Source organism: Pseudorasbora parva, chromosome 9 (assembly GCF_024679245.1).
Source record: "Pseudorasbora parva isolate DD20220531a chromosome 9, ASM2467924v1, whole genome shotgun sequence".
NCBI classification, from domain to species: Eukaryota; Metazoa; Chordata; class Actinopteri; order Cypriniformes; family Gobionidae; genus Pseudorasbora; species Pseudorasbora parva.
This window is the reverse complement of record NC_090180.1, coordinates 1519369-1542500: the sequence shown is the minus strand read 5'-3', so window position 1 is coordinate 1542500 and position 23132 is coordinate 1519369. Positions and strand designations below refer to the sequence as shown.

The following is a 23132-nucleotide window of genomic DNA, read 5'->3' as shown; positions in this document are numbered from 1 at the left end:
TACGTTTAATAACAAATGATTGGACATTAAGTAAAGAAACTTGGCCGAGTTTCAACTATTTGAAAATCTGGAATCTGAGGGTGCAAAAACATCTACATATTGAGAAAATCTCCTTTAAAGTTGTCCAAATGAAGTCCTTAGCAATGCATATTACTACTAATAATACATTTATGATATATTTACGGTAGGACATTTTCAAAATATCTTCATGGAACATGATCTTAATATCCTAATAATTTTTGGCATAAAATAACTTTTTTTTTATTTTGACCCTTATATTACCCTGTATATTGTTGGCTATTGCCACAGATTGCCACAGAGCTCAGGGGTCACATATGGAGTAAAACTATTAGGAGGGCAAGTGAAAATATTGCAAATGTTGAGCCCTGCTGTTTTCTTACCTTTTCACCCGAGCTAAAAAATGATCTCTTCTTGTCCACAGTGCCAATCAGAGGTCTATTTGTGGAGTTGATGATCTCGCCCCTAGTGCCTGAGTTGGGATGCCGGGGAGCACTATGGCAATAAAACGTTCAATAGTGAGCCTGGCTCTACTGTTCTTCGGGATTCAAGCTGTTCCTAACCCCACAAGCAAACTAGTGAAGACCACAAGGGTGAGGCGACAGGCTCCAGAAGGTCTTAGCAACCAGACCCAGCCCATGATCTTCAACCATGTATACAACATCAATGTACCTCTAGAGTCACTGTGTTCAGTGGACCTAGACACAGTACCAGGCCCAGAGATAAACAAAGACCCAAATGGGAGTGACAAGATGCCGACAGAGTACACAGAAGAGACGATAGATTCGGACAGCCAGGTGACCTTCACCCATCGCATCAATATCCCGAAGCAGGCCTGTGGTTGTCCTGTGGCTTCTGCCATGGAACAGCTGGCTAACCGCATAGAGATGCTGGAGAGGGAGGTTTCCCTGCTTCGAGCTCAGTGTAGCTCCAGCTGCTGCGGAGAGAGCTCTGTTATGGGTGAGTGTTTGCTTGCACATCCTGCAGATTATAAAATGTTATGCTTCTGGAATCTGAATTGAATCTGAATTGAAAGCATTTATTGATATTGTAATTGCATACAACGATATTTGGAGCACTGCTTCTAAAAGATGTTTGAAAGACATACATTTAACCATATAACCACAACAAGAAAAAAGCACAGGAGGACTTTTCACAAAAAATCTCTGCCTTTTCACAAAAAATATGCACATGACGTTTGTACGCACAATTTGTTCTTAATGTTAGTGAATATGGAGAATTGCACAAGGTTAGTCATGTCCATAAAACACGTCCACACATCTCCATATAAGGGCTTTCCGCACATGCAAACACACCCATGCATCTCCATATAAGGGCTTTCTGCACATGCAAACACGCCCATGAATTTCCATATGAGGGCTTTCCGTATATGTAAACGCGCCTACGCATCTCCATATAAGGGCTTTCCGCACATGCAAACACGCCCACACATCTCCATATAAGGGCTTTCCGCACATGCAAACACGCCCACACATCTCCATATAAGGGCTTTCCGCACATGCAAACACGCCCACACATCTCCATATAAGGGCTTTCCGCACATGCAAATACGCCCACACATCTCCATATAAGGGCTTTCCGCACATGCAAACACACCCATGCATCTCCATATAAGGGCTTTCCGCACATGCAAACAAGCCCACACATCTCCATATAAGGGCTTTCCACACATGCACATGACGTTTGTACGCACAATTTGTTCTTAATGTTAGTGAATATGGAGAATTGCACAAGGTTAGTCATTTCCATAAAACACGTCCACACATCTCCATATAAGGGCTTTCCGCACATGCAAACACACCCATGCATCTCCATATAAGGGCTTTCTGCACATGCAAACACGCCCACACATCTCCATATAAGGGCTTTCCGCACATGCAAACACGCCCACACATCTCCATATAAGGGCTTTCCGCACATGCAAACACGCCCACACATCTCCATATAAGGGCTTTCCGCAAATGCAAATACGCCCACACATCTCCATATAAGGGCTTTCCGCACATGCAAACACACCCATGCATCTCCATATAAGGGCTTTCCACACATGCAAACACGCCCACACATCTCCATATAAGGGCTTTCCGCACATGCAAACAAGCCCACACATCTCCATATAAGGGCTTTCCGCACATGCAAACAAGCCCACACATCTCCATATAAGGGCTTTCCACACATGCAAACAAGCCCACACATCTCCATATAAGGGCTTTCCACACATGCAAACAAGCCCACACATCTCCATATAAGGGCTTTCCACACATGCAAACAAGCCCACACATCTCCATATAAGGGCTTTCCGCACATGCAAACACGCCCACACATCTCCATATAAGGGCTTTCCGCACATGCAAACAAGCCCACACATCTCCATATAAGGGCTTTCCGCACATGCAAACACGCCCACACATCTCCATATAAGGGCTTTCCGCACATGCAAACACGCCCACACATCTCCATATAAGGGCTTTCCGTACATGCAAACATGCCCACGCATCTCCATATAAGGGCTTTCCGCACATGCAAACACGCCCATGCATCTCCATTTAAGGGCTTTCCGCACATGCAAACAAGCCCACACATCTCCATATAAGGGCTTTCCGCACATGCAAACACGCCCACACATCTCCATATAAGGGCTTTCCGCACATGCAAACACGCCCACACATCTCCATATAAGGGCTTTCCGTACATGCAAACATGCCCACGCATCTCCATATAAGGGCTTTCCGCACATGCAAACACGCCCATGCATCTCCATTTAAGGGCTTTCCGCACATGCAAACAAGCCCACACATCTCCATATAAGGGCTTTCCACTCACGCAAACACGCTCACGTGCCCAAGCTTTATCTCTCTTATTGTAGGCTACATCCACTAAAAGACGCTTTTAAAATATTGCTTTATCAATTGTATTGTAGATAAGTCATTAAATAAACAATTTCATATCATTCAACAATAAAGAAAAATAAATATATACTGAAGTAAATAAATTAACTATTTTTACTAGCTAACATTTTAAAATATCTCTCTAACTAAAAACTACAATCCTAGTTTTAGTGAGAACTACTACTGCTTGTGTATGCTTCTCAAATGATAGGCACTACAATCGGCCAGATGATAACATGTAGTAGAGTTTATATGTGCTGCTGTGGCTGAATATAAATAATCAAATCTCATGGATATATTATAAACAGACAGTGTCTTTAACACCTCTGGTGGTTGTAAAGCGGATTATTCAAACTGGCTGGCGCTCATTGGTGGATGAACACAAAAGTGCATCTTGGTGCTTCTGCCAGTTATGATGTGACCGCAGTGCTAAGTGAAGTAGAGGTTGTATTGTGCACTGACCCATAGGGACGACAGAACTGTGGATGGTTGTAGTGTTGTGCTTGTTTAGCGTCTCAAAGGGACACTCAAGTGGATCCACACCTGCAAACCTTGACTGTGGAGCCCCTGCAGGGCAGCTAAAAACAGCTGAAACACTGCCGCAGTAAAGGGAAAGTCATATTAAGCTATACAAATGAGGTTAGATTGTGAACTAGATTAATTACAGCACTGCTGCTGGATAGGTCTTCCCCTCAAGCCCTTGATAAGCATTCTGTTTGCTGAATCAAACCCGTATACATCTGCTGGAGCAAATAAGATTGCAAGATATTGCCTCAGAATTATTATTCATTTTTACTTCTTCAGTTTAATTTTAGTCCGACCCGATGAAAATGAAAGCAATAGCTCTCCCAGTGTGAATTCTGTCATTATTTGCTCAAGCTCATTGTTCCAAACATCTTTGATTGGGTTTCTTTTGAGGAAAATTAATTCATTTTTGAAGGACATGTTTAAAGGGGTGTTCAGGATAACAGAGAGTAAGATGAATGAGAACCCCAAAAACACATAATTATCATAAAACTTTTTTTCGGCACTCATAAAGATAGATTTGTGTGAGAAACGGGCTGTCATTTAAGCCGTGATACACTTTAAAACACCTAGTCTGATTAATCAGTTGACCCAGGTCGCAAAACCAGTCTGAATGATTAATTCATGATTCAGACAAGTCCAGTTCTTTATTTAAATCACAAGTTACTTATGCAGTCACATTGTTAAAGTGGCCTTATCGAATATCCCCTTTCATGCAGTGTATAATAAAGCAGTTTGTAAATGTTCTGCAGAGTTTTAAAGATCAAAATCCATGAAAAATAACAAAAGTAAATAAAGTTCGAACTATCTGGTCAGCAATTCCAGTCTCACTTCCTGATGCTTACCTGCTAGGGCTGTAAATCAGTTAACATGTTTAATCGTGACTAATCACACTTTTGTTGTGATTAATCACAATTAATCGCACACTTATCGTGAAATTAAGCATAATGTCACAGTTATATTTTGTTTTGTTCTGCTGTAGTACTTGAGGCCTGGAAGAGTTTAGTTTGGCCCAACTTTATATTAGGTGGCATTAAGTACTATGGACTTACATCAAAAAATAAGTACAATGTACTTAATGTGTACAAATTGTATTGCAAAACACTTTTGCTGATATTGAGGTGGGATACGGGTAGAGTTTGGGACAGGTGTGCTGGTGTGGGTCAGTTTAAGGGTTTGGTGTAAGGGAAGGAAATGCCAACTATGTAATTAAAAATGTAACTACAGAAATTAATTTTTTGGTATTTTTTTTAAATGTAAGTACAATGTAAAAACATGTCTGTACACAATAAGTGCATTGTATCAAATGATTAATTACAATGTTTGTACATAGTAGTTAAGGCCACCTAATATAAAGTGGGTCCCAACATTTTATGAAGAATCATTTCTTAGCATTTCAAATTAACTTTGCTTGCACTTCAAAAGGATGAGGACTCGCGCTGGAATTGATACAGAATAACCAACTCCATCAAGCATAAATTAAGAAATGATTTATGGTGATAGGCGTTTTGTTTCATATATACGATGTAAGTGGTAGACCAATCACGACAGACTGGGCCATCTGACCAATCAGAGCAAAGTAGACCAATCACAACAGACTGGGTTGTCTGACCAATCAGAGTAGAGTACATTTACATTTAATCATTTAGCAGAGGCTTTTATCCAAAGCGACTTACAAAAAAAGGGTAGAGCAATAGAAGCAACGAAACAAACAAGGCCAACAACCTGTAAGAGCTGTAAGAAGTCTCAATTAATTAGCACAGTACACAATTTAAAAAAAACAATTTTTATTATTATTATTTTTTATAGCCATTAATGAATGAATGAATGAATGAATGAGGCATTTATATAGCGCTTTAAAATGTACTACTGTACACCCAAAGCGCTTCACACTCATGTCAGGGGTCTCTCCTCAGCCACCACCAGTGTGCAGCTCCACTTGGATGATGCGACGGCAGCCACAGTACAACGGCGCCAGTGCGCTCACCACACACCAGCGAAAGGTGGAGAGGAGAGAGGGTGATAGAGCCAATTCAGTGGATGGGGATTATTAGGAGGCCGTGATTGGTAAGGGCCAATCAAGGGAATTTGGCCAGGACACCGGGGTTACACCCCTACTCTTTTACGAGAAGTGCCATGGGATTTTTAACGACCACAGAGAGTCAGGACCTCGGTTTAACGTCTCATCCGAAGGACGGTGCTCTTTGACAGTATAGTGTCCCCATCACTACACTGGGGCATTAGGACCCACACAGACCACAGGGTGAGCGCCCCCTGCTGGCCTCACTAACACCTCTACCAGCAGCTCCTGGTTTTCCCAGTTGGTCTCCCATCCAGGTACTGACCAGGCTCAGCCCTGCTTAGCTTCAGTGGGAAACCAGTCTTGGGCTACAGGTTGAACAGCCATCTACAATACAGCCATCTACAATAGCCATCTACAATAGCCACCTACAACAAAAACTCACGTGTGCAAAATACCGAACACTGGATTTTGATAGCGAAGATAACAACCCATTAGGACTAAGGCTGTTGCCCCAACTGTTGTCATTAAGCAGATTCAGTGGCCCAATGGGTTGGTTTTGTATGGCATTCTAGCTAAACGCGCAGCAATAGCCATCTACAGCAAAAAACTCATGTACGCAAAATACAGAACACTGGATTTTGATAGCCATGATAACAACCCATTAGTGAGTGGTAGAGTAGGCTTGTGGAAGAAGAGGTTTAGTGAGATTGAATATTCAGTCAAACCATGTCAGACTCTTTGGGGCGGTTTCCCAGACATATTTATTTTTATAGTCTCCAGTTTACTTTATCTCACTTATTTTATTCCACATCTCTTATTTCTTTTACTTGATTTATTCATAATTCTACATATGTATATATATATATATAGCACCTTATCCTATTCCTATTTTATCCTATCCCTATTTTATAATTTATTGTGCTTTTTTTGTTAATTGTTATTTGCTGTCCATAGAGCGGACCTGCTTACATTTCACTGCCGGTTGTATTCTGTATAACTGTGTATGTGACAAATAAAACTCTTGAACTTGAACTTGAACTTGAACTTGACAGGGTTTAAATGAAGCCAGTAGTAGGCCTTAATCTATGATAATTAAGCGTGATTTTAAAAAAATGGTTTTCTGAAACACAGGTTATGTACAGATTACTAACACCTAGACTATGGAGTCCTGAACTAAAATAAAACAGATTATTTTTATAACCAACTGAATTAGCATGACAGAGGTTGCCTATAAAATATGGAATGGTCCAAGAAAAGCTTAAAATTGCATGGAAATGAGAAGCAAATCTTAAGAAAACAATGATAGCAGAAAAAGACAGCAATCATAAAACTTTTTACTGGACAAGAGAAAACTCTTTTAAAGTAAGTAGCAAAGAAAAATGGCACACTCGGCTGTAGAATATACAAAGCCTTTAAGGGGATATGGTGCAGGAAAACTATTATAAAATTGCACAAAAATTACTTGTCAATGCTTCTGCATTCTCTCACAAATGTTTTGGTTTCCACTAGTAAGCTCCCACCCCCCCCCCCCCACCCCTCTCACACACACACACACACACACACACACACACACACACACACACACACATATACAATGTCTGCCTCCTGGTAGGTTTAATTTAAGACTCAATTTAATCCTGGAGTAGTGCTAGTCTTCCTCCAGGAAATCTGTTTATTAAACTCTGGGTTAGACCAAGTCTAGGACTGTTTAAAACCACGACAGAGAAAGCAGATTTCTGTTCATCTGGTTTAAAAGGCCATTTTAGTCCAGGACAATTGAGAAATAAGGTGATGTGCAATGTATATTATGAGAAAATTAAAGTTTTGCTTGACCTTGGAAGCTTGTAAACCTATTGTATGAGCCCTCCTAAACTAAATCAGGGGCACTTTAACAGTCGGCATTACTCAAAAGTTCTCCAAAACATTGAGTTAACTTCATGATTGTTCCCTCTTAGGTCGCCTGGACTACGTCCCTCAGTGTGGCCATGGCAGCTTCAGCATGGACGTCTGTGGGTGTGTTTGTGAAGAAGGCTGGATTGGCAAGAACTGCACCGAACCCAGATGCCCAGATGACTGCTCCGGACAAGGCATTTGCATGGAAGGCGAGTGTGTATGCGACCGAAACTTCATCGGCTCAAACTGCTCGGAGCCTCGATGTCCCGGTGATTGCTCTGACAGGGGCTTGTGCATTGATGGAGAGTGTGTGTGTGAGGAAGCCTATGCTGGGGAAGATTGCTCGCAGGGCAGATGTCTGAACGATTGCTCGGATCAAGGAGTCTGTATGAACGGATCCTGCCAGTGCAGACCCGGCTTCCTGGGGGAAGACTGCTCTCTCATCTTCTGTGCTAACAACTGCAGCCAGAGAGGAGTGTGTAAGGACGGATTCTGTGCCTGTCAGGAGGGATATACAGGAGACGACTGCGCATCAGGTCAGTGTTTTCAACATGTATGGTACAGGAAAAACTATAAAATGATATTTCATTGCCTAATACATTATGTCTGAATACCCAACTTGCCTTTTAAAGGGTTAGTTCACCCAAAAATGTAATTTCTGTCATTAATTCCTCATGTCGTTGGACACCCGTAAGACCTTTGTTCACCTTCAGACACAATTATTTTATGAAGCATTGAGAATAGGTTGTATGCGCTAAAAAACTGAATAACGACTTATATAGTGATGGCCGATTTCAAAACAAAGCTTCGAACCGTTATGTGTCAGTGAATCGATTCATGATTCGGATCACCAATGTCACGTGATTTCAGCAGTTTGACACGCGATCTGAATCATGAATCAATACGCTGATTCATAACAGTTCAAAGCTTCAAGAAGCAGTGTTTTGAAATCGGCCATCACTATATAAGTCGTTATTTAGTTGTTTAGGTCTATTCTGGCCTCTTCATCAATGATTGTAGAGCCGCTGTAGTGAGATGGGCTTTGTAACGACGTCTTTAGTGCCTTTATGGGTCTTGAGAGAGGAAATGACATTGGTGTCAATGAAGGCCTTTCTGAGCCATCGGATTTCAACACTAATATCTTCATCTGTGTGTGAAGATGAGCGGAGGTCTGACGGCTGGCCAACCACATTAGGGTAATTAATGACAGAATTTTAACCCTTTAACTTCAAATACATTGATAATAACATGACACTAAAATTATGCTATAAACATGAGTAAAATGAAAAGAAACGAAGTAGCAAAGAACACATCGGTGTACACAATAAGAAATAAGAAACAATTATCTGAATAAACTATAACAAAATTAGATGCATGATACAAGGACTTGAGTTTAAAGGGTCCATAACACAGTTTGTGCCAGTCTGGTGTTAATCTGGAGTATCTGTAGAGTCGTGTTGATCCTTCATATCTCACAAGAGTCTTTAGTTTATCATATTTATAAAAGACAGACACACTGAACCGATTCTTTCTGAAAACAGCCGAGCTAGTGGAGGAGTGCAGTGGGCGGAGCTAGACACACACACACACACACACACACACACACACACACACACACACACACACACACACACACTCACATACACACACACACACACACACACACACACACACACACTCACACACACACACACATACACACACACACACACACACACATACACACACACACACACACACACACACACACACACACACACACACACACACACACACACACACACATGTCTGGTGCGCTATCTTTCTGGGGACTCACCATAGACGTAATGTGTCTAAAAACACAACGCCAGAGGTGTGTGTGTGTGTGTGTGTGTGTGTGTGTGTGTGTGTGTGTGTGTGTGTGTGTGTGTGTGTGTGTGTGTGTGTGTGTGTGTGTGTGTGTGTGTCTGTGGCCTGGTAATCCCTACGTTATGGGGACATAATGTCCCCTCAAAGATGGCAATATCCGAAATCCTTGTCCTTGTGGGGACATTTTTAGGTCCCCATGAGGAAAACATCTTATAAATCACACAGAAGGAGTTTTTTTGAGAAAGTAAAAATGCAGAATGTTTCCTGTGATGGGTAGGTTTAGGGGCAGTGTGTGTGTGTGTGTGTGTGTGTGTGTGTGTGTGTGTGTGTGTGTGTGTGTGTGTGTGTGTGTGTGTGTGTGTGTGTGTGTGTGTGTGTGTGTGTGTGTGTGTGTGTGTGTGTGTGTGTGTGTGTGTGATGGGTAGGTTTAGGGGCAGGGGCAGTGTAAGTGGATAGGATGTACAGTTTGTACAGTATGAAATCCATTACGCCTATGGAAAGTCCCCATAAAACATGGAAACACGACATGCGTGTGTGTGTGTGTGTGTGTGCGTGTGTGTGTGTGTGTGTGTGTGTGTGTGTGTGTGTGTGTGCTCATCTGGGAGAGGTGCACATATAAAGAGTTTCTCCCTTTATGATGTCATACATGGCCAGAAACTTGCGTGAATCCTGAAGGAGTGTATTCGGCACATAAATACTCCATCATGCATCCAACACATTTTTTTTTCCAACTTTGTCCGTGTTTATAATAATAATAATAATAATAAATGTTATTTATAATGCACTTTATATTAAACAAAATCTCAAAGTGCTACAGAAATTAAAAACAATCAACAACAATAAATAAATAAGTAAATTAATAAAATAAAATACATAAAACTAAAAAAATAAAATAAAGAAGTAACAAGTCAATTAAAAGCTCTGCTAAAAAGGTGGGTTTTAAGAGCACGCTTAAAAGCATCTATAGTCTGTGGAGTCCGCAGGTGGTCAGGGAGAGCATTCCGCAGACTGGGGGCTGCAGAGCAGAAGGCCTGATCTCCCAGAGTACGCAGATTGGTCGAGGGAGTTTTAAGACGAAACAGAGTTTATCATGAGAATCAACTCTTTAATAGTGTTGACTATTAAATCAATTATAAGGGGGACTATTTTTTCCAACACTCTAAATAATGCTGGGTTATTTTTTAACCCAAAATCCTGGGTTAAGACTGTTGGGTATTTTTTGTTGGTTTATTTGATCACATTTAGGTAGTTTCAAATTTCCAGTCGTTGGGTTAAACCTGCTGGGTCGCAATGCTTGGTTGTTTCACGTGCTTCCCGTCTTGATTCGTTTAAATTCACTCCCAAACTGTCATTTTGAAAGGACAATGCAAAAGGCAAAGCCACTGGTTGCAGATGTTTTAAGATAAATTCATATATTTTCATTAATAATCATTTTAATTTGCATAATTATAGTTTTTTTTTTTCTTCGCGGCAACAATTCTTAAGTTTACATGATGACAAAAGTTTTACCTCAGAATCCGATACAATGTACGTTACTCACTCGTGTTAGTTTAGTTAGGCTTGTGAGACGATATATTAATACAGTTTGTGATTACACAGAACCATGATCCCCTTATGAAAATTAAACATGTTTGTATGTAGGGATGTCACAAGTACGTACTTTGGTACCAAGTACATACTGAAATGTTAAAAATGTGACCGTACAGCATCGACTCACAAGTAGACTATATTCGGTCCCGCAGCTGCGTTCAGTCGCGTCACACAGGGCTCCAGACTGTAGCCGAAAATATACGAGTGTCTGTGTATATTAAATACTATTTAAATATTACTCTTCCATGTTTTGCGTCTCTGTGTGAATGATGGTGGCGCGTGTCATATCATGAACACAGAGACTCAAAAGTCACGGCAACCCGTCAAAATAAAAGTTTGATTTAAACATGAATAAATTGACAGAATATATTAGGTTTGTAGTTGTCATTGTTACCAATTTTAACACATTTGTGTATTGTACGATTTGTCAAGCAATAAAAATGATTGTTTTAACAGTCTAAACATGCATTCTAATGCACAGGAGATTTTTTGAGAACAACCCAGCAGGAATAACCAAGAATAGCAAATCCATTAATGGTAAAAAATTGACCACATTTTGGGTTTTCTCAACAGCCCAGCCTGCTGGGTTAAAATGCCACTGGGTTAATTTAACCCAGCATGTGTTCTGTCCAATATTTACCCAGCGCTGGGTTGCCAATTGGGTTGTTTTTAACCCAGCCATTTTTAGAGTGAATTAGCCAAAATTTTAATCCTTTAAGGAAACAGCACCTCCGCTGTATTTTGCTGTCATTTATACAGTAATTCATGCCTTAAATTGCAGGAATTACACGGGTTGTTCTGTTAAATTTAAGCATTTTGTTTATCGCTTTAACATCACAAGCACTTACCACAACTCACTGTATTGACACACTACAGGAAAATAGTTTCCATTCCCCGGGAAAATGATTGGATAATTCACACGTTCCCACATAGTTGGAATATAATCATAATCGTATATATTGTTTCACTTTAAACCTATTGCAGATAAACAAGCCACTTTATTAGGTGATGTCTGATATATTTTCTTTCCAATATCAATATAAAAATCCGTTTTCTAGGAAGAGCAGGGACGGTTTCCCTAGTTACGGCACACATGGCAGATGCTAAACCCCATGGTAGGCCTCCAGTCAGGGCTGTAAAATTGGTGACAACTCGCAGCGTAACACCATTCATTTGTCAAAAGTCACATTCACTGGGGAAGATGTGTCATATTAACCTGGCCAAAGCAATTTCTCCATCACGCTTACTCAGATTCACAGCTAGTTCGTGGAAAGGGCTGTCGAAACCCCACATCGCTGAAGACAGCTGTCATTTCAGGAGTGGGAGAGGCAAGGGCAAATCACATTACCAAACCAGTTCTCTCCCTCTCATTTTCTGCAAGACTGAGTGGAGACAAAATTGCTTATTTCATTGCAATTAGGAGAAAATAGTGGGGTGTTGTGCGCGAGAGGTGGTGGAATACTGCTCAATTATTACTCTCCACACAGCTTCTGAAGATTCTCTGCTCTCTTAGGTCTTCATATTATCACGGGAATGAATTAGGATATGGCTTTTCTCTCAGTTACTCTATCCAATTTTCTCGTTTCATTAGGCAGATGAAACCGTAGGCAAAAGTATTTTACAAACAGGTAGCAATGGGGGGAAAAGAAGTAATCAAGGAAATAGGATGTGATGAGAAGTTCTTTTTTTTAAATTTCAACAGCTCAAAACATTTTCTTTTCTATTGAAGGAATTAAATTGCAAACTTTAACAAAGCACTAACCCCGCTTTTACCGTTTCTTTCTAGTTTAATTCAACCAAAAGTACTTTACACTAAAGTAAATTACAGTCAATACAAGTTATTCCAAAAAACATTCTTCATACAGTGACTAGCAGTAAAATTGATAAAAATTTGGGCCCAAATAGATTCCTTCACTTTGTAAATGAGCATGATTTACTGAAGGGTTTGTTCTTTGATTGCTAATGTTGACTTTTGACACCCCAGACTGAACTAAATTAAGTATTGCTTGCTCATTGGTTGAGTTAAACTGGTATTATCGTTATTATCTGATTGTTTGATTGTAATCCATTGCATCCCTTTGAGTTTGTCAGTTTAACTCTCATTATATATATATATATTTATATATATTTATACACACACAATATATATATAGTTTACTATAGCTTTTTTGTATTTTTTTATTTTTTATTTTTTTATGAAAAAACCTAAAACAATAGATTAACAAATACATGCTGAATAGATTATTAGAAAATATATGCTGATTATGATGTTGTTATAAATACTTGTTATAGTAAGATAATTTAAAAATGTAGTCTGATTTTAGACCCACACTCCCTTAGATCTTCCTTTTTTTGTCTAAGACTGTATCTGCTTTATTTCCTGGGTTCTTGTTCCTCCTTAAAAATAAAATGGGGAGCTTGGCAGCTCGATATGGGTGAAAAGCACAGATGCTAGAGTGATAAATTTTGCTAAGTATGCACCCTGGGAGTTTTTCCTCTGTTTTGAGGGGGTCTGTTGTAGAGGGGGAACAGAAGGAACACCAGTCTGTCCTGTTCGTGTGGAAGGAGCTGAATTGCTTCTTCAAGTCCTTAATAATTCCTTAGGGGCCACTTATAGCTACTCCTATGAGCCCAGTATCAGGAGGAAGTCTCATGTGTTCTGGGGACCCGGGCTACTTCTTAGTCTCATGGGTAGCCCAAGTGGGATCTTCCAAACTCTTTTTATAAGTAGATACATTTTCTAACTTTTTTAAGTTCACTTCATACCGGAGCATCATTGTCAGAAAATACTGCATGTGGCTGGGAGCAAAATCAGCGGCCTAGATATACACTATATTGCCCAAAGTATTGGGACGCCTCTCCAAATCACTGAGTTCAGGTGTTCGATCTCTTCATGGCCACAGGTGTATAAATCAAGCTCTAGGCCTGCAGACGCTTCTACACACATTAGTGAAAGAATGGGTCGCTCTCAGGAGCTCAGTGAACTCAAGCGTGGTGCCGTGATAGGTTGCAACCTGTGCAATAAGTCCATTCCTGAAATTTCCTCACTACTAAATATTCCACGCTCAACTGTTAGTGGGATTATTACAAAGTGGAAGGAAAATGAGAATAACAGCAACACAGCCACAAAGTGGCAAAAATTCCAGAATGGTTGGACAACAGGACTTGCCTGACTGTATTGTGTCAAGTGTAAAGTTTAGTGGAGGGGGGTTATGGTGTGGGGTTGTTTTTCAGGGGTTGGGCTTGGCCTCCTAGTTCTAGTAAAAGGAACTCTTAATGCTTCACCAATACATTTTGGACAATTTCATGCTCCCAACTTTGTGGGGATCAGTTTGTGGACGGCCCCTTCCTGTCCCAGCATTACTGCGCTCCAGTGCACAAAGCGTCGGTCCATAAAGACATGGATGAGGAGTTTGGTGTGGAGGAACTTGACTGGCCTGCACAGAGTCCTGAGCTCAACCCGATAGAACAGCTTTGGGATGAATTAGAGCGGAGACTGAGAGCCAGGCCTTCTCGTCAAACATCAGTGACTGACCTCACAAATGAGCTTCTAGAAGAATGGGCAAAAATCCCCATAAACACACTCCTAAACCTTGAGGAAAGCCTTCCTAGAAGAGCTAGAGCTGTTAGAGAGGGTGGGTCGACTCCATATTAAACCCTACGGATTAACAATGGGATGGCATTAACGTTCATTTGCATGTAAAAGCAGGTGTCCCAAAACTTTTGGCAATACAGTGTGTATAGGTAAATGCTTCCAGTGTGATTTGCCTCAGATCACATTAAAGAATTTTCCATAATAAACTCCTAAGAAAGACTGCTTTTTGATCAGAATGATTCATTTTCATGTGATATCCTCACCCTTTTTTTACACAGTGTCACCTCCTATGAATCTGCAAGTTCGGGGAGTGTCAGAGAACACCATTGATCTGCAGTGGGAGGGCCCTGTGTTCCTGACAGACTATCTCATCACTTACGCCCCCACAACCCCTGGTGGAGTCCAACTAGAGATCAGAGTCCCAGGAAACGTTACCAACACCACCATCAAAGGGTTGGAGCCGGGTCTAGAATACAACATCAACGTGTACGCAGTGATCGACAACATCATCAGTGCCCCTATGAACACCTTAGCCTCCACATGTGAGTGCACTTCTCTCCTGAGAGCTCTTTTATTCAAATAGTAGTGCTTTGGTCAGATAAGAACTTTTCTTTTCCATGAATATGTCTGAGGTGTTTTGCATATATCTTCAATGTGACATTTTCATTGTAAGTGCATCAATGTTGCCCAAGCATGACCCAGGTTTAATGGACCTGGGTGAGAGACTACACACTCTTTCACAATCTCATTTGCACACACACATTCCTCATGTTACTTCTTCAGAGGAACAACTGGCTGTCTTTGCCAACAGGATATGATTAGACACCCACCACCTGGTGAGTAGCAGTGCCAGATTGGCAAAATGCAAGAGGGCCTTTCGTATACAGTCACTGCTTGTCAGCCTTGAGCAAAATGGCTCAGCCTAGAATAGAACACATCATAACAAATATTCCAGTATTTGTGAAAGTCAGTTGGCCGTTCTGCAGACAATCACAAAGCACCACTGAGTGGCCTTCTGTTTCACACATTTTCACTGGTAATTCAGAGATAAATAATAAAGATAATCAGAACTTAATGAATTTGAAAGTAATTGCTATTTGCATGTGGCATCTGGCAGACATTATGATCTGGTTCATACTTCTGAGATATTCAACTAATGGAGCATAATTTCTGTGATCTAACAAAGACAAGACTTGTGTTGAAAATGATTGCCCTTTTTCTGCAACTGAATTATATGCTTGCAATAGCTAAAATCTTGTGTTATTATTAATAGGGAATCATTCCAAGAAAAAAGGAATCAGAGGGAAAGGACGGGTAGACACATTTTAAAATAACTAGTTTTGGTCCCACATTATATTAGGCGGCTTAACTACTATGTACTTACATAAAAAAATAAGTACAATGTACTTATGTGTGTTCATATTGTATTGCAAAACACTTGCTGATACTGAGGTGGAATACGGGTAAAAATAGTGACAGCTGTGGTGGTGTGGGTCAGTTTAAGGGTAGAGTTAGGGACAGGTGTGGTGGTGTGGGTCAGTTTAAGGGTAGAGTTAGGGACAGGTGTGGTGGTGTGGGTCAGTTTAAGGGTAGAGTTAGGGTCAGGTGTGGTGGTGTGGGTCAGTTTAAGGGTAGAGTTAGGGACAGGTGTGGTGGTGTGGGTCAGTTTAAGGGTAAAGTTAGGGACAGGTGTGGTGGTGTGGTCAGTTTAAGGGTAGAGTTAAGGACAGGTGTGGTGTTGTGGTCAGTTTAAGGGTAGAGTTAAGGACAGGTGTGGTGGTGTGGTCAGTTTAAGGGTAGAGTTAGGGTCAGGTGTGGTGGTGTGGGTCAGTTTAAGGGTAGAGTTAGGGACAGGTGTGGTGGTGTGGGTCAGTTTAAGGGTAGAGTTAGGGACAGGTGGGGTGGTGTGGGTCAGTTTAAGGGTAAAGTTAGGGTCAGGTGTGGTGGTGTGGGTCAGTTTAAGGGTAGAGTTAGGGACAGGTGTGGTGGTGTGGGTCAGTTTAAGGGTAAAGTTAGGGTCAGGTGTGGTGGTGTGGGTCAGTTTAAGGGTAGAGTTAGGGACAGGTGTGGTGGTGTGGGTCAGTTTAAGGGTAGAGTTAGGGTCAGGTGTGGTGGTGTGGGTCAGTTTAAGGGTAGAGTTAGGGACAGGTGGGGTGGTGTGGGTCAGTTTAAGGGTAAAGTTAGGGTCAGGTGTGGTGGTGTGGGTCAGTTTAAGGGTAGAGTTAGGGACAGGTGTGGTGGTGTGGGTCAGTTTAAGGGTAAAGTTAGGGTCAGGTGTGGTGGTGTGGGTCAGTTTAAGGGTAGAGTTAGGGACAGGTGTGGTGGTGTGGGTCAGTTTAAGGGTAGAGTTAGGGTCAGGTGTGGTGGTGTGGGTCAGTTTAAGGGTAGAGTTAGGGACAGGTGTGGTGGTGTGGGTCAGTTTAAGGGTAAAGTTAGGGTCAGGTGTGGTGGTGTGGGTCAGTTTAAGGGTAAAGTTAGGGTCAGGTGTGGTGGTGTGGGTCAGTTTAAGGGTAAAGTTAGGGACAGGTGTGGTGGTGTGGTCAGTTTAAGGGTAGAGTTAAGGACAGGTGTGGTGTTGTGGTCAGTTTAAGGGTAGAGTTAAGGACAGGTGTGGTGGTGTGGTCAGTTTAAGGGTAGAGTTAAGGACAGGTGTGGTGGTGTGGTCAGTTTAAGGGTAGAGTTAAGGACAGGTGTGGTGGTGTGGTCAGTTTAAGGGTAGAGTTAGGGACAGGTGTGGTGGTGTGGGTCAGTTTAAGGGTAGAGTTAGGGACAGGTGTGGTGGTGTGGGTCAGTTTAAGGGTAGAGTTAGGGACAGGTGTGGTGGTGTGGGTCAGTTTAAGGGTAGAGTTAAGGACAGGTGTGGTGGTGTGGTCAGTTTAAGGGTAGAGTTAAGGACAGGTGTGGTGGTGTGGTCAGTTTAAGGGTAAAGTTAGGGTCAGGTGTGGTGGTGTGGGTCAGTTTAAGGGTAAAGTTAGGGACAGGTGTGGTGGTGTGGGTCAGTTTAAGGGTAGAGTTAGGGACAGGTGTGGTGGTGTGGGTCAGTTTAAGGGTAGAGTTAGGGACAGGTGTGGTGGTGTGGGTCAGTTTAAGGGTAGAGTTAAGGACAGGTGTGGTGTTGTGGTCAGTTTAAGGTAGAGTTAGGGACAGGTGTGGTGGTGTGGGTCAGTTTAAGGTAGATTTAGGGACAGGTGTGGTGGTGTGGGTCAGTTTAAGGGTAAAGTTAGGGACAGGTGTGGTGGTGTGGGTCAGTTTAAGGGTAGAGTTAGAGACAGGTGTGGTGGTGTGGGTCAGTTTAAGGGTAGAGTTAGGGTCAGGTGTGGTGGTGTGGGTCAGTTTAAGGGTAAAGTTAGGGACAGGTGTGGTGGTGTGGGTCAGTTTAAGGGTAAAGTTAGGGACAGGTGTGGTGGTGTGGGTCAGTTTAAGGGTAAAGTTAGGGACAGGTGTGGTGGTGTGGGTCAGTTTAAGGGTAGAGTTAGGGACAGGTGTGGTGGTGTGGGTCAGTTTAAGGGTAAAGTTAGGGACAGGTGTGGTGGTGTGGGTCAGTTTAAGGGTAAAGTTAGGGACAGGTGTGGTGGTGTGGGTCAGTTTAAGGGTAAAGTTAGGGACAGGTGTGGTGGTGTGGGTCAGTTTAAGGTAAAGTTAGGGACAGGTGTGGTGGTGTGGGTCAGTTTATGGGTAAAGTTGGGGACAGGTGTGGTGGTGTGGGTCAGTTTATGGGTAAAGTTAGGGACAGGTGTGGTGGTGTGGGTCAGTTTATGGGTAAAGTTAGGGACAGGTGTGGTGGTGTGGGTCAGTTTAAGGGTAGAGTTAGGGACAGGTGTGGTGGTGTGGGTCAGTTTAAGGGTAGAGTAAGGGTCAGGTGTGGTGGTGTGGGTCAGTTTAAGGGTAAAGTTAGGGACAGGTGTGGTGGTGTGGGTCAGTTTAAGGGTAGAGTTAGGGACAGGTGTTGTGGTGTGGGTCAGTTTAAGGGTAGAGTTAGGGTCAGGTGTGGTGGTGTGGGTCAGTTTAAGGGTAGAGTTAGGGTCAGGTGTGGCGGTGTGGGTCAGTTTAAGGGTAAAGTTAGGGACAGGTGTGGTGGTGTGGGTCAGTTTAAGGGTAGAGTTAGGGACAGGTGTGGTGGTGTGGGTCAGTTTAAGGGTAGAGTTAGGGACAGGTGTGGTGGTGTGGGTCAGTTTAAGGGTAAAGTTAGGGACAGGTGTGGTGGTGTGGGTCAGTTTAAGGGTAGAGTTAGGGACAGGTGTGGTGGTGTGGGTCAGTTTAAGGGTAGAGTTAGGGTCAGGTGTGGTGGTGTGGGTCAGTTTAAGGGTAGAGTTAGGGTCAGGTGTGGGTCAGTTTAAGGGTAGAGTTAGGGTCAGGTGTGGTGGTGTGGGTCAGTTTAAGGGTAAAGTTAGGGACAGGTGTGGTGGTGTGGGTCAGTTTAAGGGTAAAGTTAGGGACAGGTGTGGTGGTGTGGGTCAGTTTAAGGGTAAAGTTAGGGACAGGTGTGGTGGTGTGGGTCAGTTTAAGGGTAGAGTTAGGGACAGGTGTGGTGGTGTGGGTCAGTTTAAGGGTAGAGTTAGGGACAGGTGTGGTGGTGTGGGTCAGTTTAAGGGTAGAGTTTGGGTCAGGTGTGGTGGTGTGGGTAAGTTTAAGGGTAGAGTTAGGGACAGGTGTGGTGGTGTGAAATAATATAAAGTGGGACCCTAGTTTAACTTTAGTTGAATTTATTTTATAATTTATTCCAGGCTTTGGTGTCACATGATCCTTTAGAAATTACTCTCAAATGCTGCTTTGACGCTTAAGAAACATTACATGTTTAAAATGATTCTTATTGCTTTCTCTCACAGTTTGAGTTTGATGAATCTTGACATTGTTATCCTGGAATATGGCCATGATGTATCTTCCTTTATGGTTGTTTAAGAATTGAAAAGCTACAAACTCCATCAATTAGGGTTGGAAGAACTGTTGCCACACATATAAGATGCGAGAAATACAAAAATCACTGCAATGATCCAATCATTGACTCTTAAGCATTTGCCAATTTAAATCCAAACATACATTTTGGTGTATGTTGCGGACACATTTTTTTCCATTATTCTTTGATGAACAGAAAGTTTAACAGCATAAACTTGAATAGACTTCTTTTGTAGCATGTTAAATGTTTTATTGTCACAATTTTTTTTCAATTAAATGCATTCTTAAACAACATTATTCATATATCAGTATTCATTTCTTATTTAAAAAAAGTAGTGTAGGTAAGTCAGTGAGAAGGAGAGACTGTCAGAGTTTATTTAGCAGTACAATAAGCTATTATTGTTATTGTATGAGAGTACATTATCGCTTACTTACAAACCTTTGTATGTCATCTTACACATGGATAGGATAAGCGGAACACTCCCAGCTGAAATAAATATAATACTGTTTTAGCTGTTTTAATACTGTTTTCATGAAATTCTTTTCAAATCCTCTGGAGGCTTTTACGATTATTGACCTGGAAAAGGTTCACTTTTGTGTACTGTGAAATTGCTGTAATGCTATTTTCTGACTTCTATTATTTGGGTTTCCAGAGTCAATTTGAAGACATGTTGCATATTAAATATAACTCAGAAAAAAAATCCTGAATATGTCCGCTAAGTAAACGCTGTTTCACTGCTCTCTCTTTACAGTGCTAAAGGCTGAGAGTAAAGATCTGCCTTGGCTGAGAAAAATGTTGATTTATTGAACACACACAGGACTGAGGCCAATAATGCATCAATCTGTACCTTTTAGATCTCTCAAATCCAGACGGTTTACTCTTCAAATCCATCATGGAGACATCCGTGGAGGTTCAGTGGCAACCCTTAGACTACTTGTTTGATGGTTGGGAAATAAGCTTCATTCCCAAGGTAAGGCTTTCCTTAGAAGGTCACACTTCATTTGATTCTGCTCCTGCTGTAGCTTTTGGCATAACAACACAGAGGTTTTGGACTCTTGTAGCATTTCTGGACTTTACCATCCACCGCATTGTATTTCAACAACAGTAAACAGGAAACTGCAATGTAAGGATTTGACAGGCATCTGTGTACGGCTGATGAATTAATGCTTCTTTTTCAGCCAGAGATGATTGGGTCTCTGACAGGTGCGTCTCAGTGTGATAAATGTCAATCTGTCTGTTTGAAAGAGAATTATTTTGCATCATGGCAGAAACACAATACATCCAGGCAGAGATGTTCTCACTAATCCCTTTTCAAATGTTCCATCTGGAGAAAGGACAAAACATTTTCAGCATGTACACCCTCACAGGAAGAAGAAAAACCTCCAGCTCCTGCGTGCCAACAAAATGTGGAGCTTGTGCTTTGTGCATCAGTGTGAAATAGCAGCGAGAGACATCGATGTATGCAAAACAGCAGGTTTCCTGTGCAACATGCCTGTCATTTCACATTGGGGTGAAACATCTCTCATTGTGTATAATAACAAACATGCAACAGAGCCTCTGGTATTTTGTTTAGTTGTAGTCTTGGTATTAAGACCAGGCGCTGAATCTGTAACATCATGTTCCCCTCGCACAAAAGATCTGACATATTGGAGGTGTGCTTGAGTGTAATGGGAACTGGAAAATTATAATATTGATTATATAATTAAATATTAAAGGTGGAGTAAGTGTTATTTCAAAATGGAGTCCATTAACAAACTTGTAGCCAATCAGCAGGTAAGGGGCGTGTCTACTATTGATGGTGAGAAGAGCACGCTCAGTGCATGTCATTATTTAAAACGCACAACAGACATTAGCAGAGATCTAATATATGCTGGCTTTTGCTTGATTATGCTCGTGTGTCATGTTCACTTGTTTATTAATTTGTGATCTTATTGTCGCTCACTTCAGCAATGATAAAGACCCGTTCATTTCCACACCGTATGGAGCATCTAAATCTCCTCACTGTCTGTTTCAAGCGTCAGTTTACAGAATGTGTCAGACAAGTAAGATACTATTCTCCTAATATATGTTTGTTTCCTCTTTTCGTGATCTATATAACCTATATCCGGTCATAATTGTAATATGTCGTTAGTTGGACTCATGCTCGTGTACTATCGAGTTGTTCATGAGAATGATTTTTGTTTTTGTGATGGATGGGGTGACTTTTTCATTGAATATTCAATCTGGATTAGTAACACAGATTCTGCCGTAGACGTTGCCTGGGTTTACGTATGTGTGAGGTGAAAATAGGGGCGAGACCCTTTTGGGGGTAGGGGCGTGTTTGTTTTGGTGATTTGAAATATCAACAATGGTCACCAGAAAGACCTTACCCCACCTTTAATAATATAACATTAATTAAAATAATAGACACATCGGAATTCATCACTCTAGATCAAGATGTGTCACAATTCTGTGCCAACAGGAGTCACTTCAAAGAATTTTACACACCAGTAGTTTTTTTTTGGTCATTCAGTGAATATACATACATCGATCAGGCACAACATTATGATTGGTGAAGTTAATAACTCTGATGATCCCTTCATCACAGCTCCTGTTAGTGGGTGGGATATATTAGGCAGCAAGTGAATGTTTTGTCCTCAGAGTTGATGTGTGTGAAGCAGGAGAAATGGGCAAGCGTAAGGATTTGAGCGAGTTTCTCGAGTTTCTCCAAAACTGCAGCTCTTGTGGGCTGTTCCCGGTCTGCAGTGGTCAGTATCTATCAAAAGTGCTCCAAGGAAGGAACAGTGGAGAACCGGCCACAGGGTCATGGGCGGCCAAGGCTCATTGATGCACGTGGGGAGCGAAGGCTGGCCCGTGTGGTCCGATCAAACAGACGAGCTACTGGAGCTCAAACTGCTCCAGAAGTTAATGCTGGTTCTGATAGAAAGCTATCAGAATACACAGAGCAGCTCAGTTTGAGGCGTATGGACCAGTCAGGGTGACCTCTGACCCCTGACCCCGCCAAAAGCAGTGGCACGTGAGCATCAGAACTGGACCACGGAGCAATGGAAGAAGGTGGCCTGGTCTGAGGAATCACGTGTTCTTTTACATCACGTGGATGGCCGGGTGTGTGTGTGTGTGTGGCTTACCTGGGGAACACATGGCCCCAGGATGCACTATGGGAAGAAGGCGAGCCGGCGGAGGCAGTGTGATGCTTTGGGCAATGTTCTGCTGGGAAACCTTGGGTCCTCCATCCATGCGGATGTTACTTTGACACGCTCCACCTACCTAAGCATTGCTGAGACCATGTTCAGCCTTTCATGGAAACGGTATTCTGGTGGCTGTGGCTCTTCCAGCAGGATAATGCTCCTGACACAAAGCACAAATGCTTCAGGAATGGTTTGAGGAGCACAACAACCAGTTGAGTTGGCCTCCAAATATATATCCCATAATTCAATCTAATCGAGCATCTGTGGGATGTGCTGAACAAACAAGTCGGATCCATGGAGACCCCACTTCGCAGGACTTAAAGGATCTGCCGCTAACATCAACATAGCACAGCACACCTTCGGGGGTCTAGTGGAGTTCATCAGAGACGGGTCAGGAGGACCCACACAATATTAGGTCATAATGTTTTGCCTGATCGGTTGCCACGTTTTAAAATAATAATGTGAACAGCCACACAAAGAAATTCGATCCCAGCAATAAATCAGAATTGCGCACTAAGACTCAAAGGGTGCGAATGTAGCCTTAGCTTTCAACTAAATCCACAGCCTTCTCGAGTCTCATAAATCCTTCATTTTTTGAATGAAAGAAGAAAATATCTTCGAAACAAAGTCAAATGCCCCTTTAGGGAGA

At 42.0% G+C, this 23132-nt stretch overlaps 1 protein-coding gene across 2 annotated transcripts in view; it reads left to right on the top strand.

Annotated features, from left to right (window-relative positions):
* Nucleotides 1–23132, top strand: part of tnr (tenascin R (restrictin, janusin)) — a 252698-nt gene that overhangs the window by 151744 nt on the left and 77822 nt on the right. For both annotated transcript variants that reach the window (XM_067453468.1, XM_067453467.1), the window contains exons 4-7: nt 443–978; nt 7431–7904; nt 14680–14943; nt 20150–20265. In XM_067453468.1, the coding sequence (XP_067309569.1) occupies nt 501–978; nt 7431–7904; nt 14680–14943; nt 20150–20265 (1332 nt within the window). In that variant the 5' untranslated portion in view covers nt 443–500. The remainder of the gene's footprint in view (nt 1–442; nt 979–7430; nt 7905–14679; nt 14944–20149; nt 20266–23132) is intronic.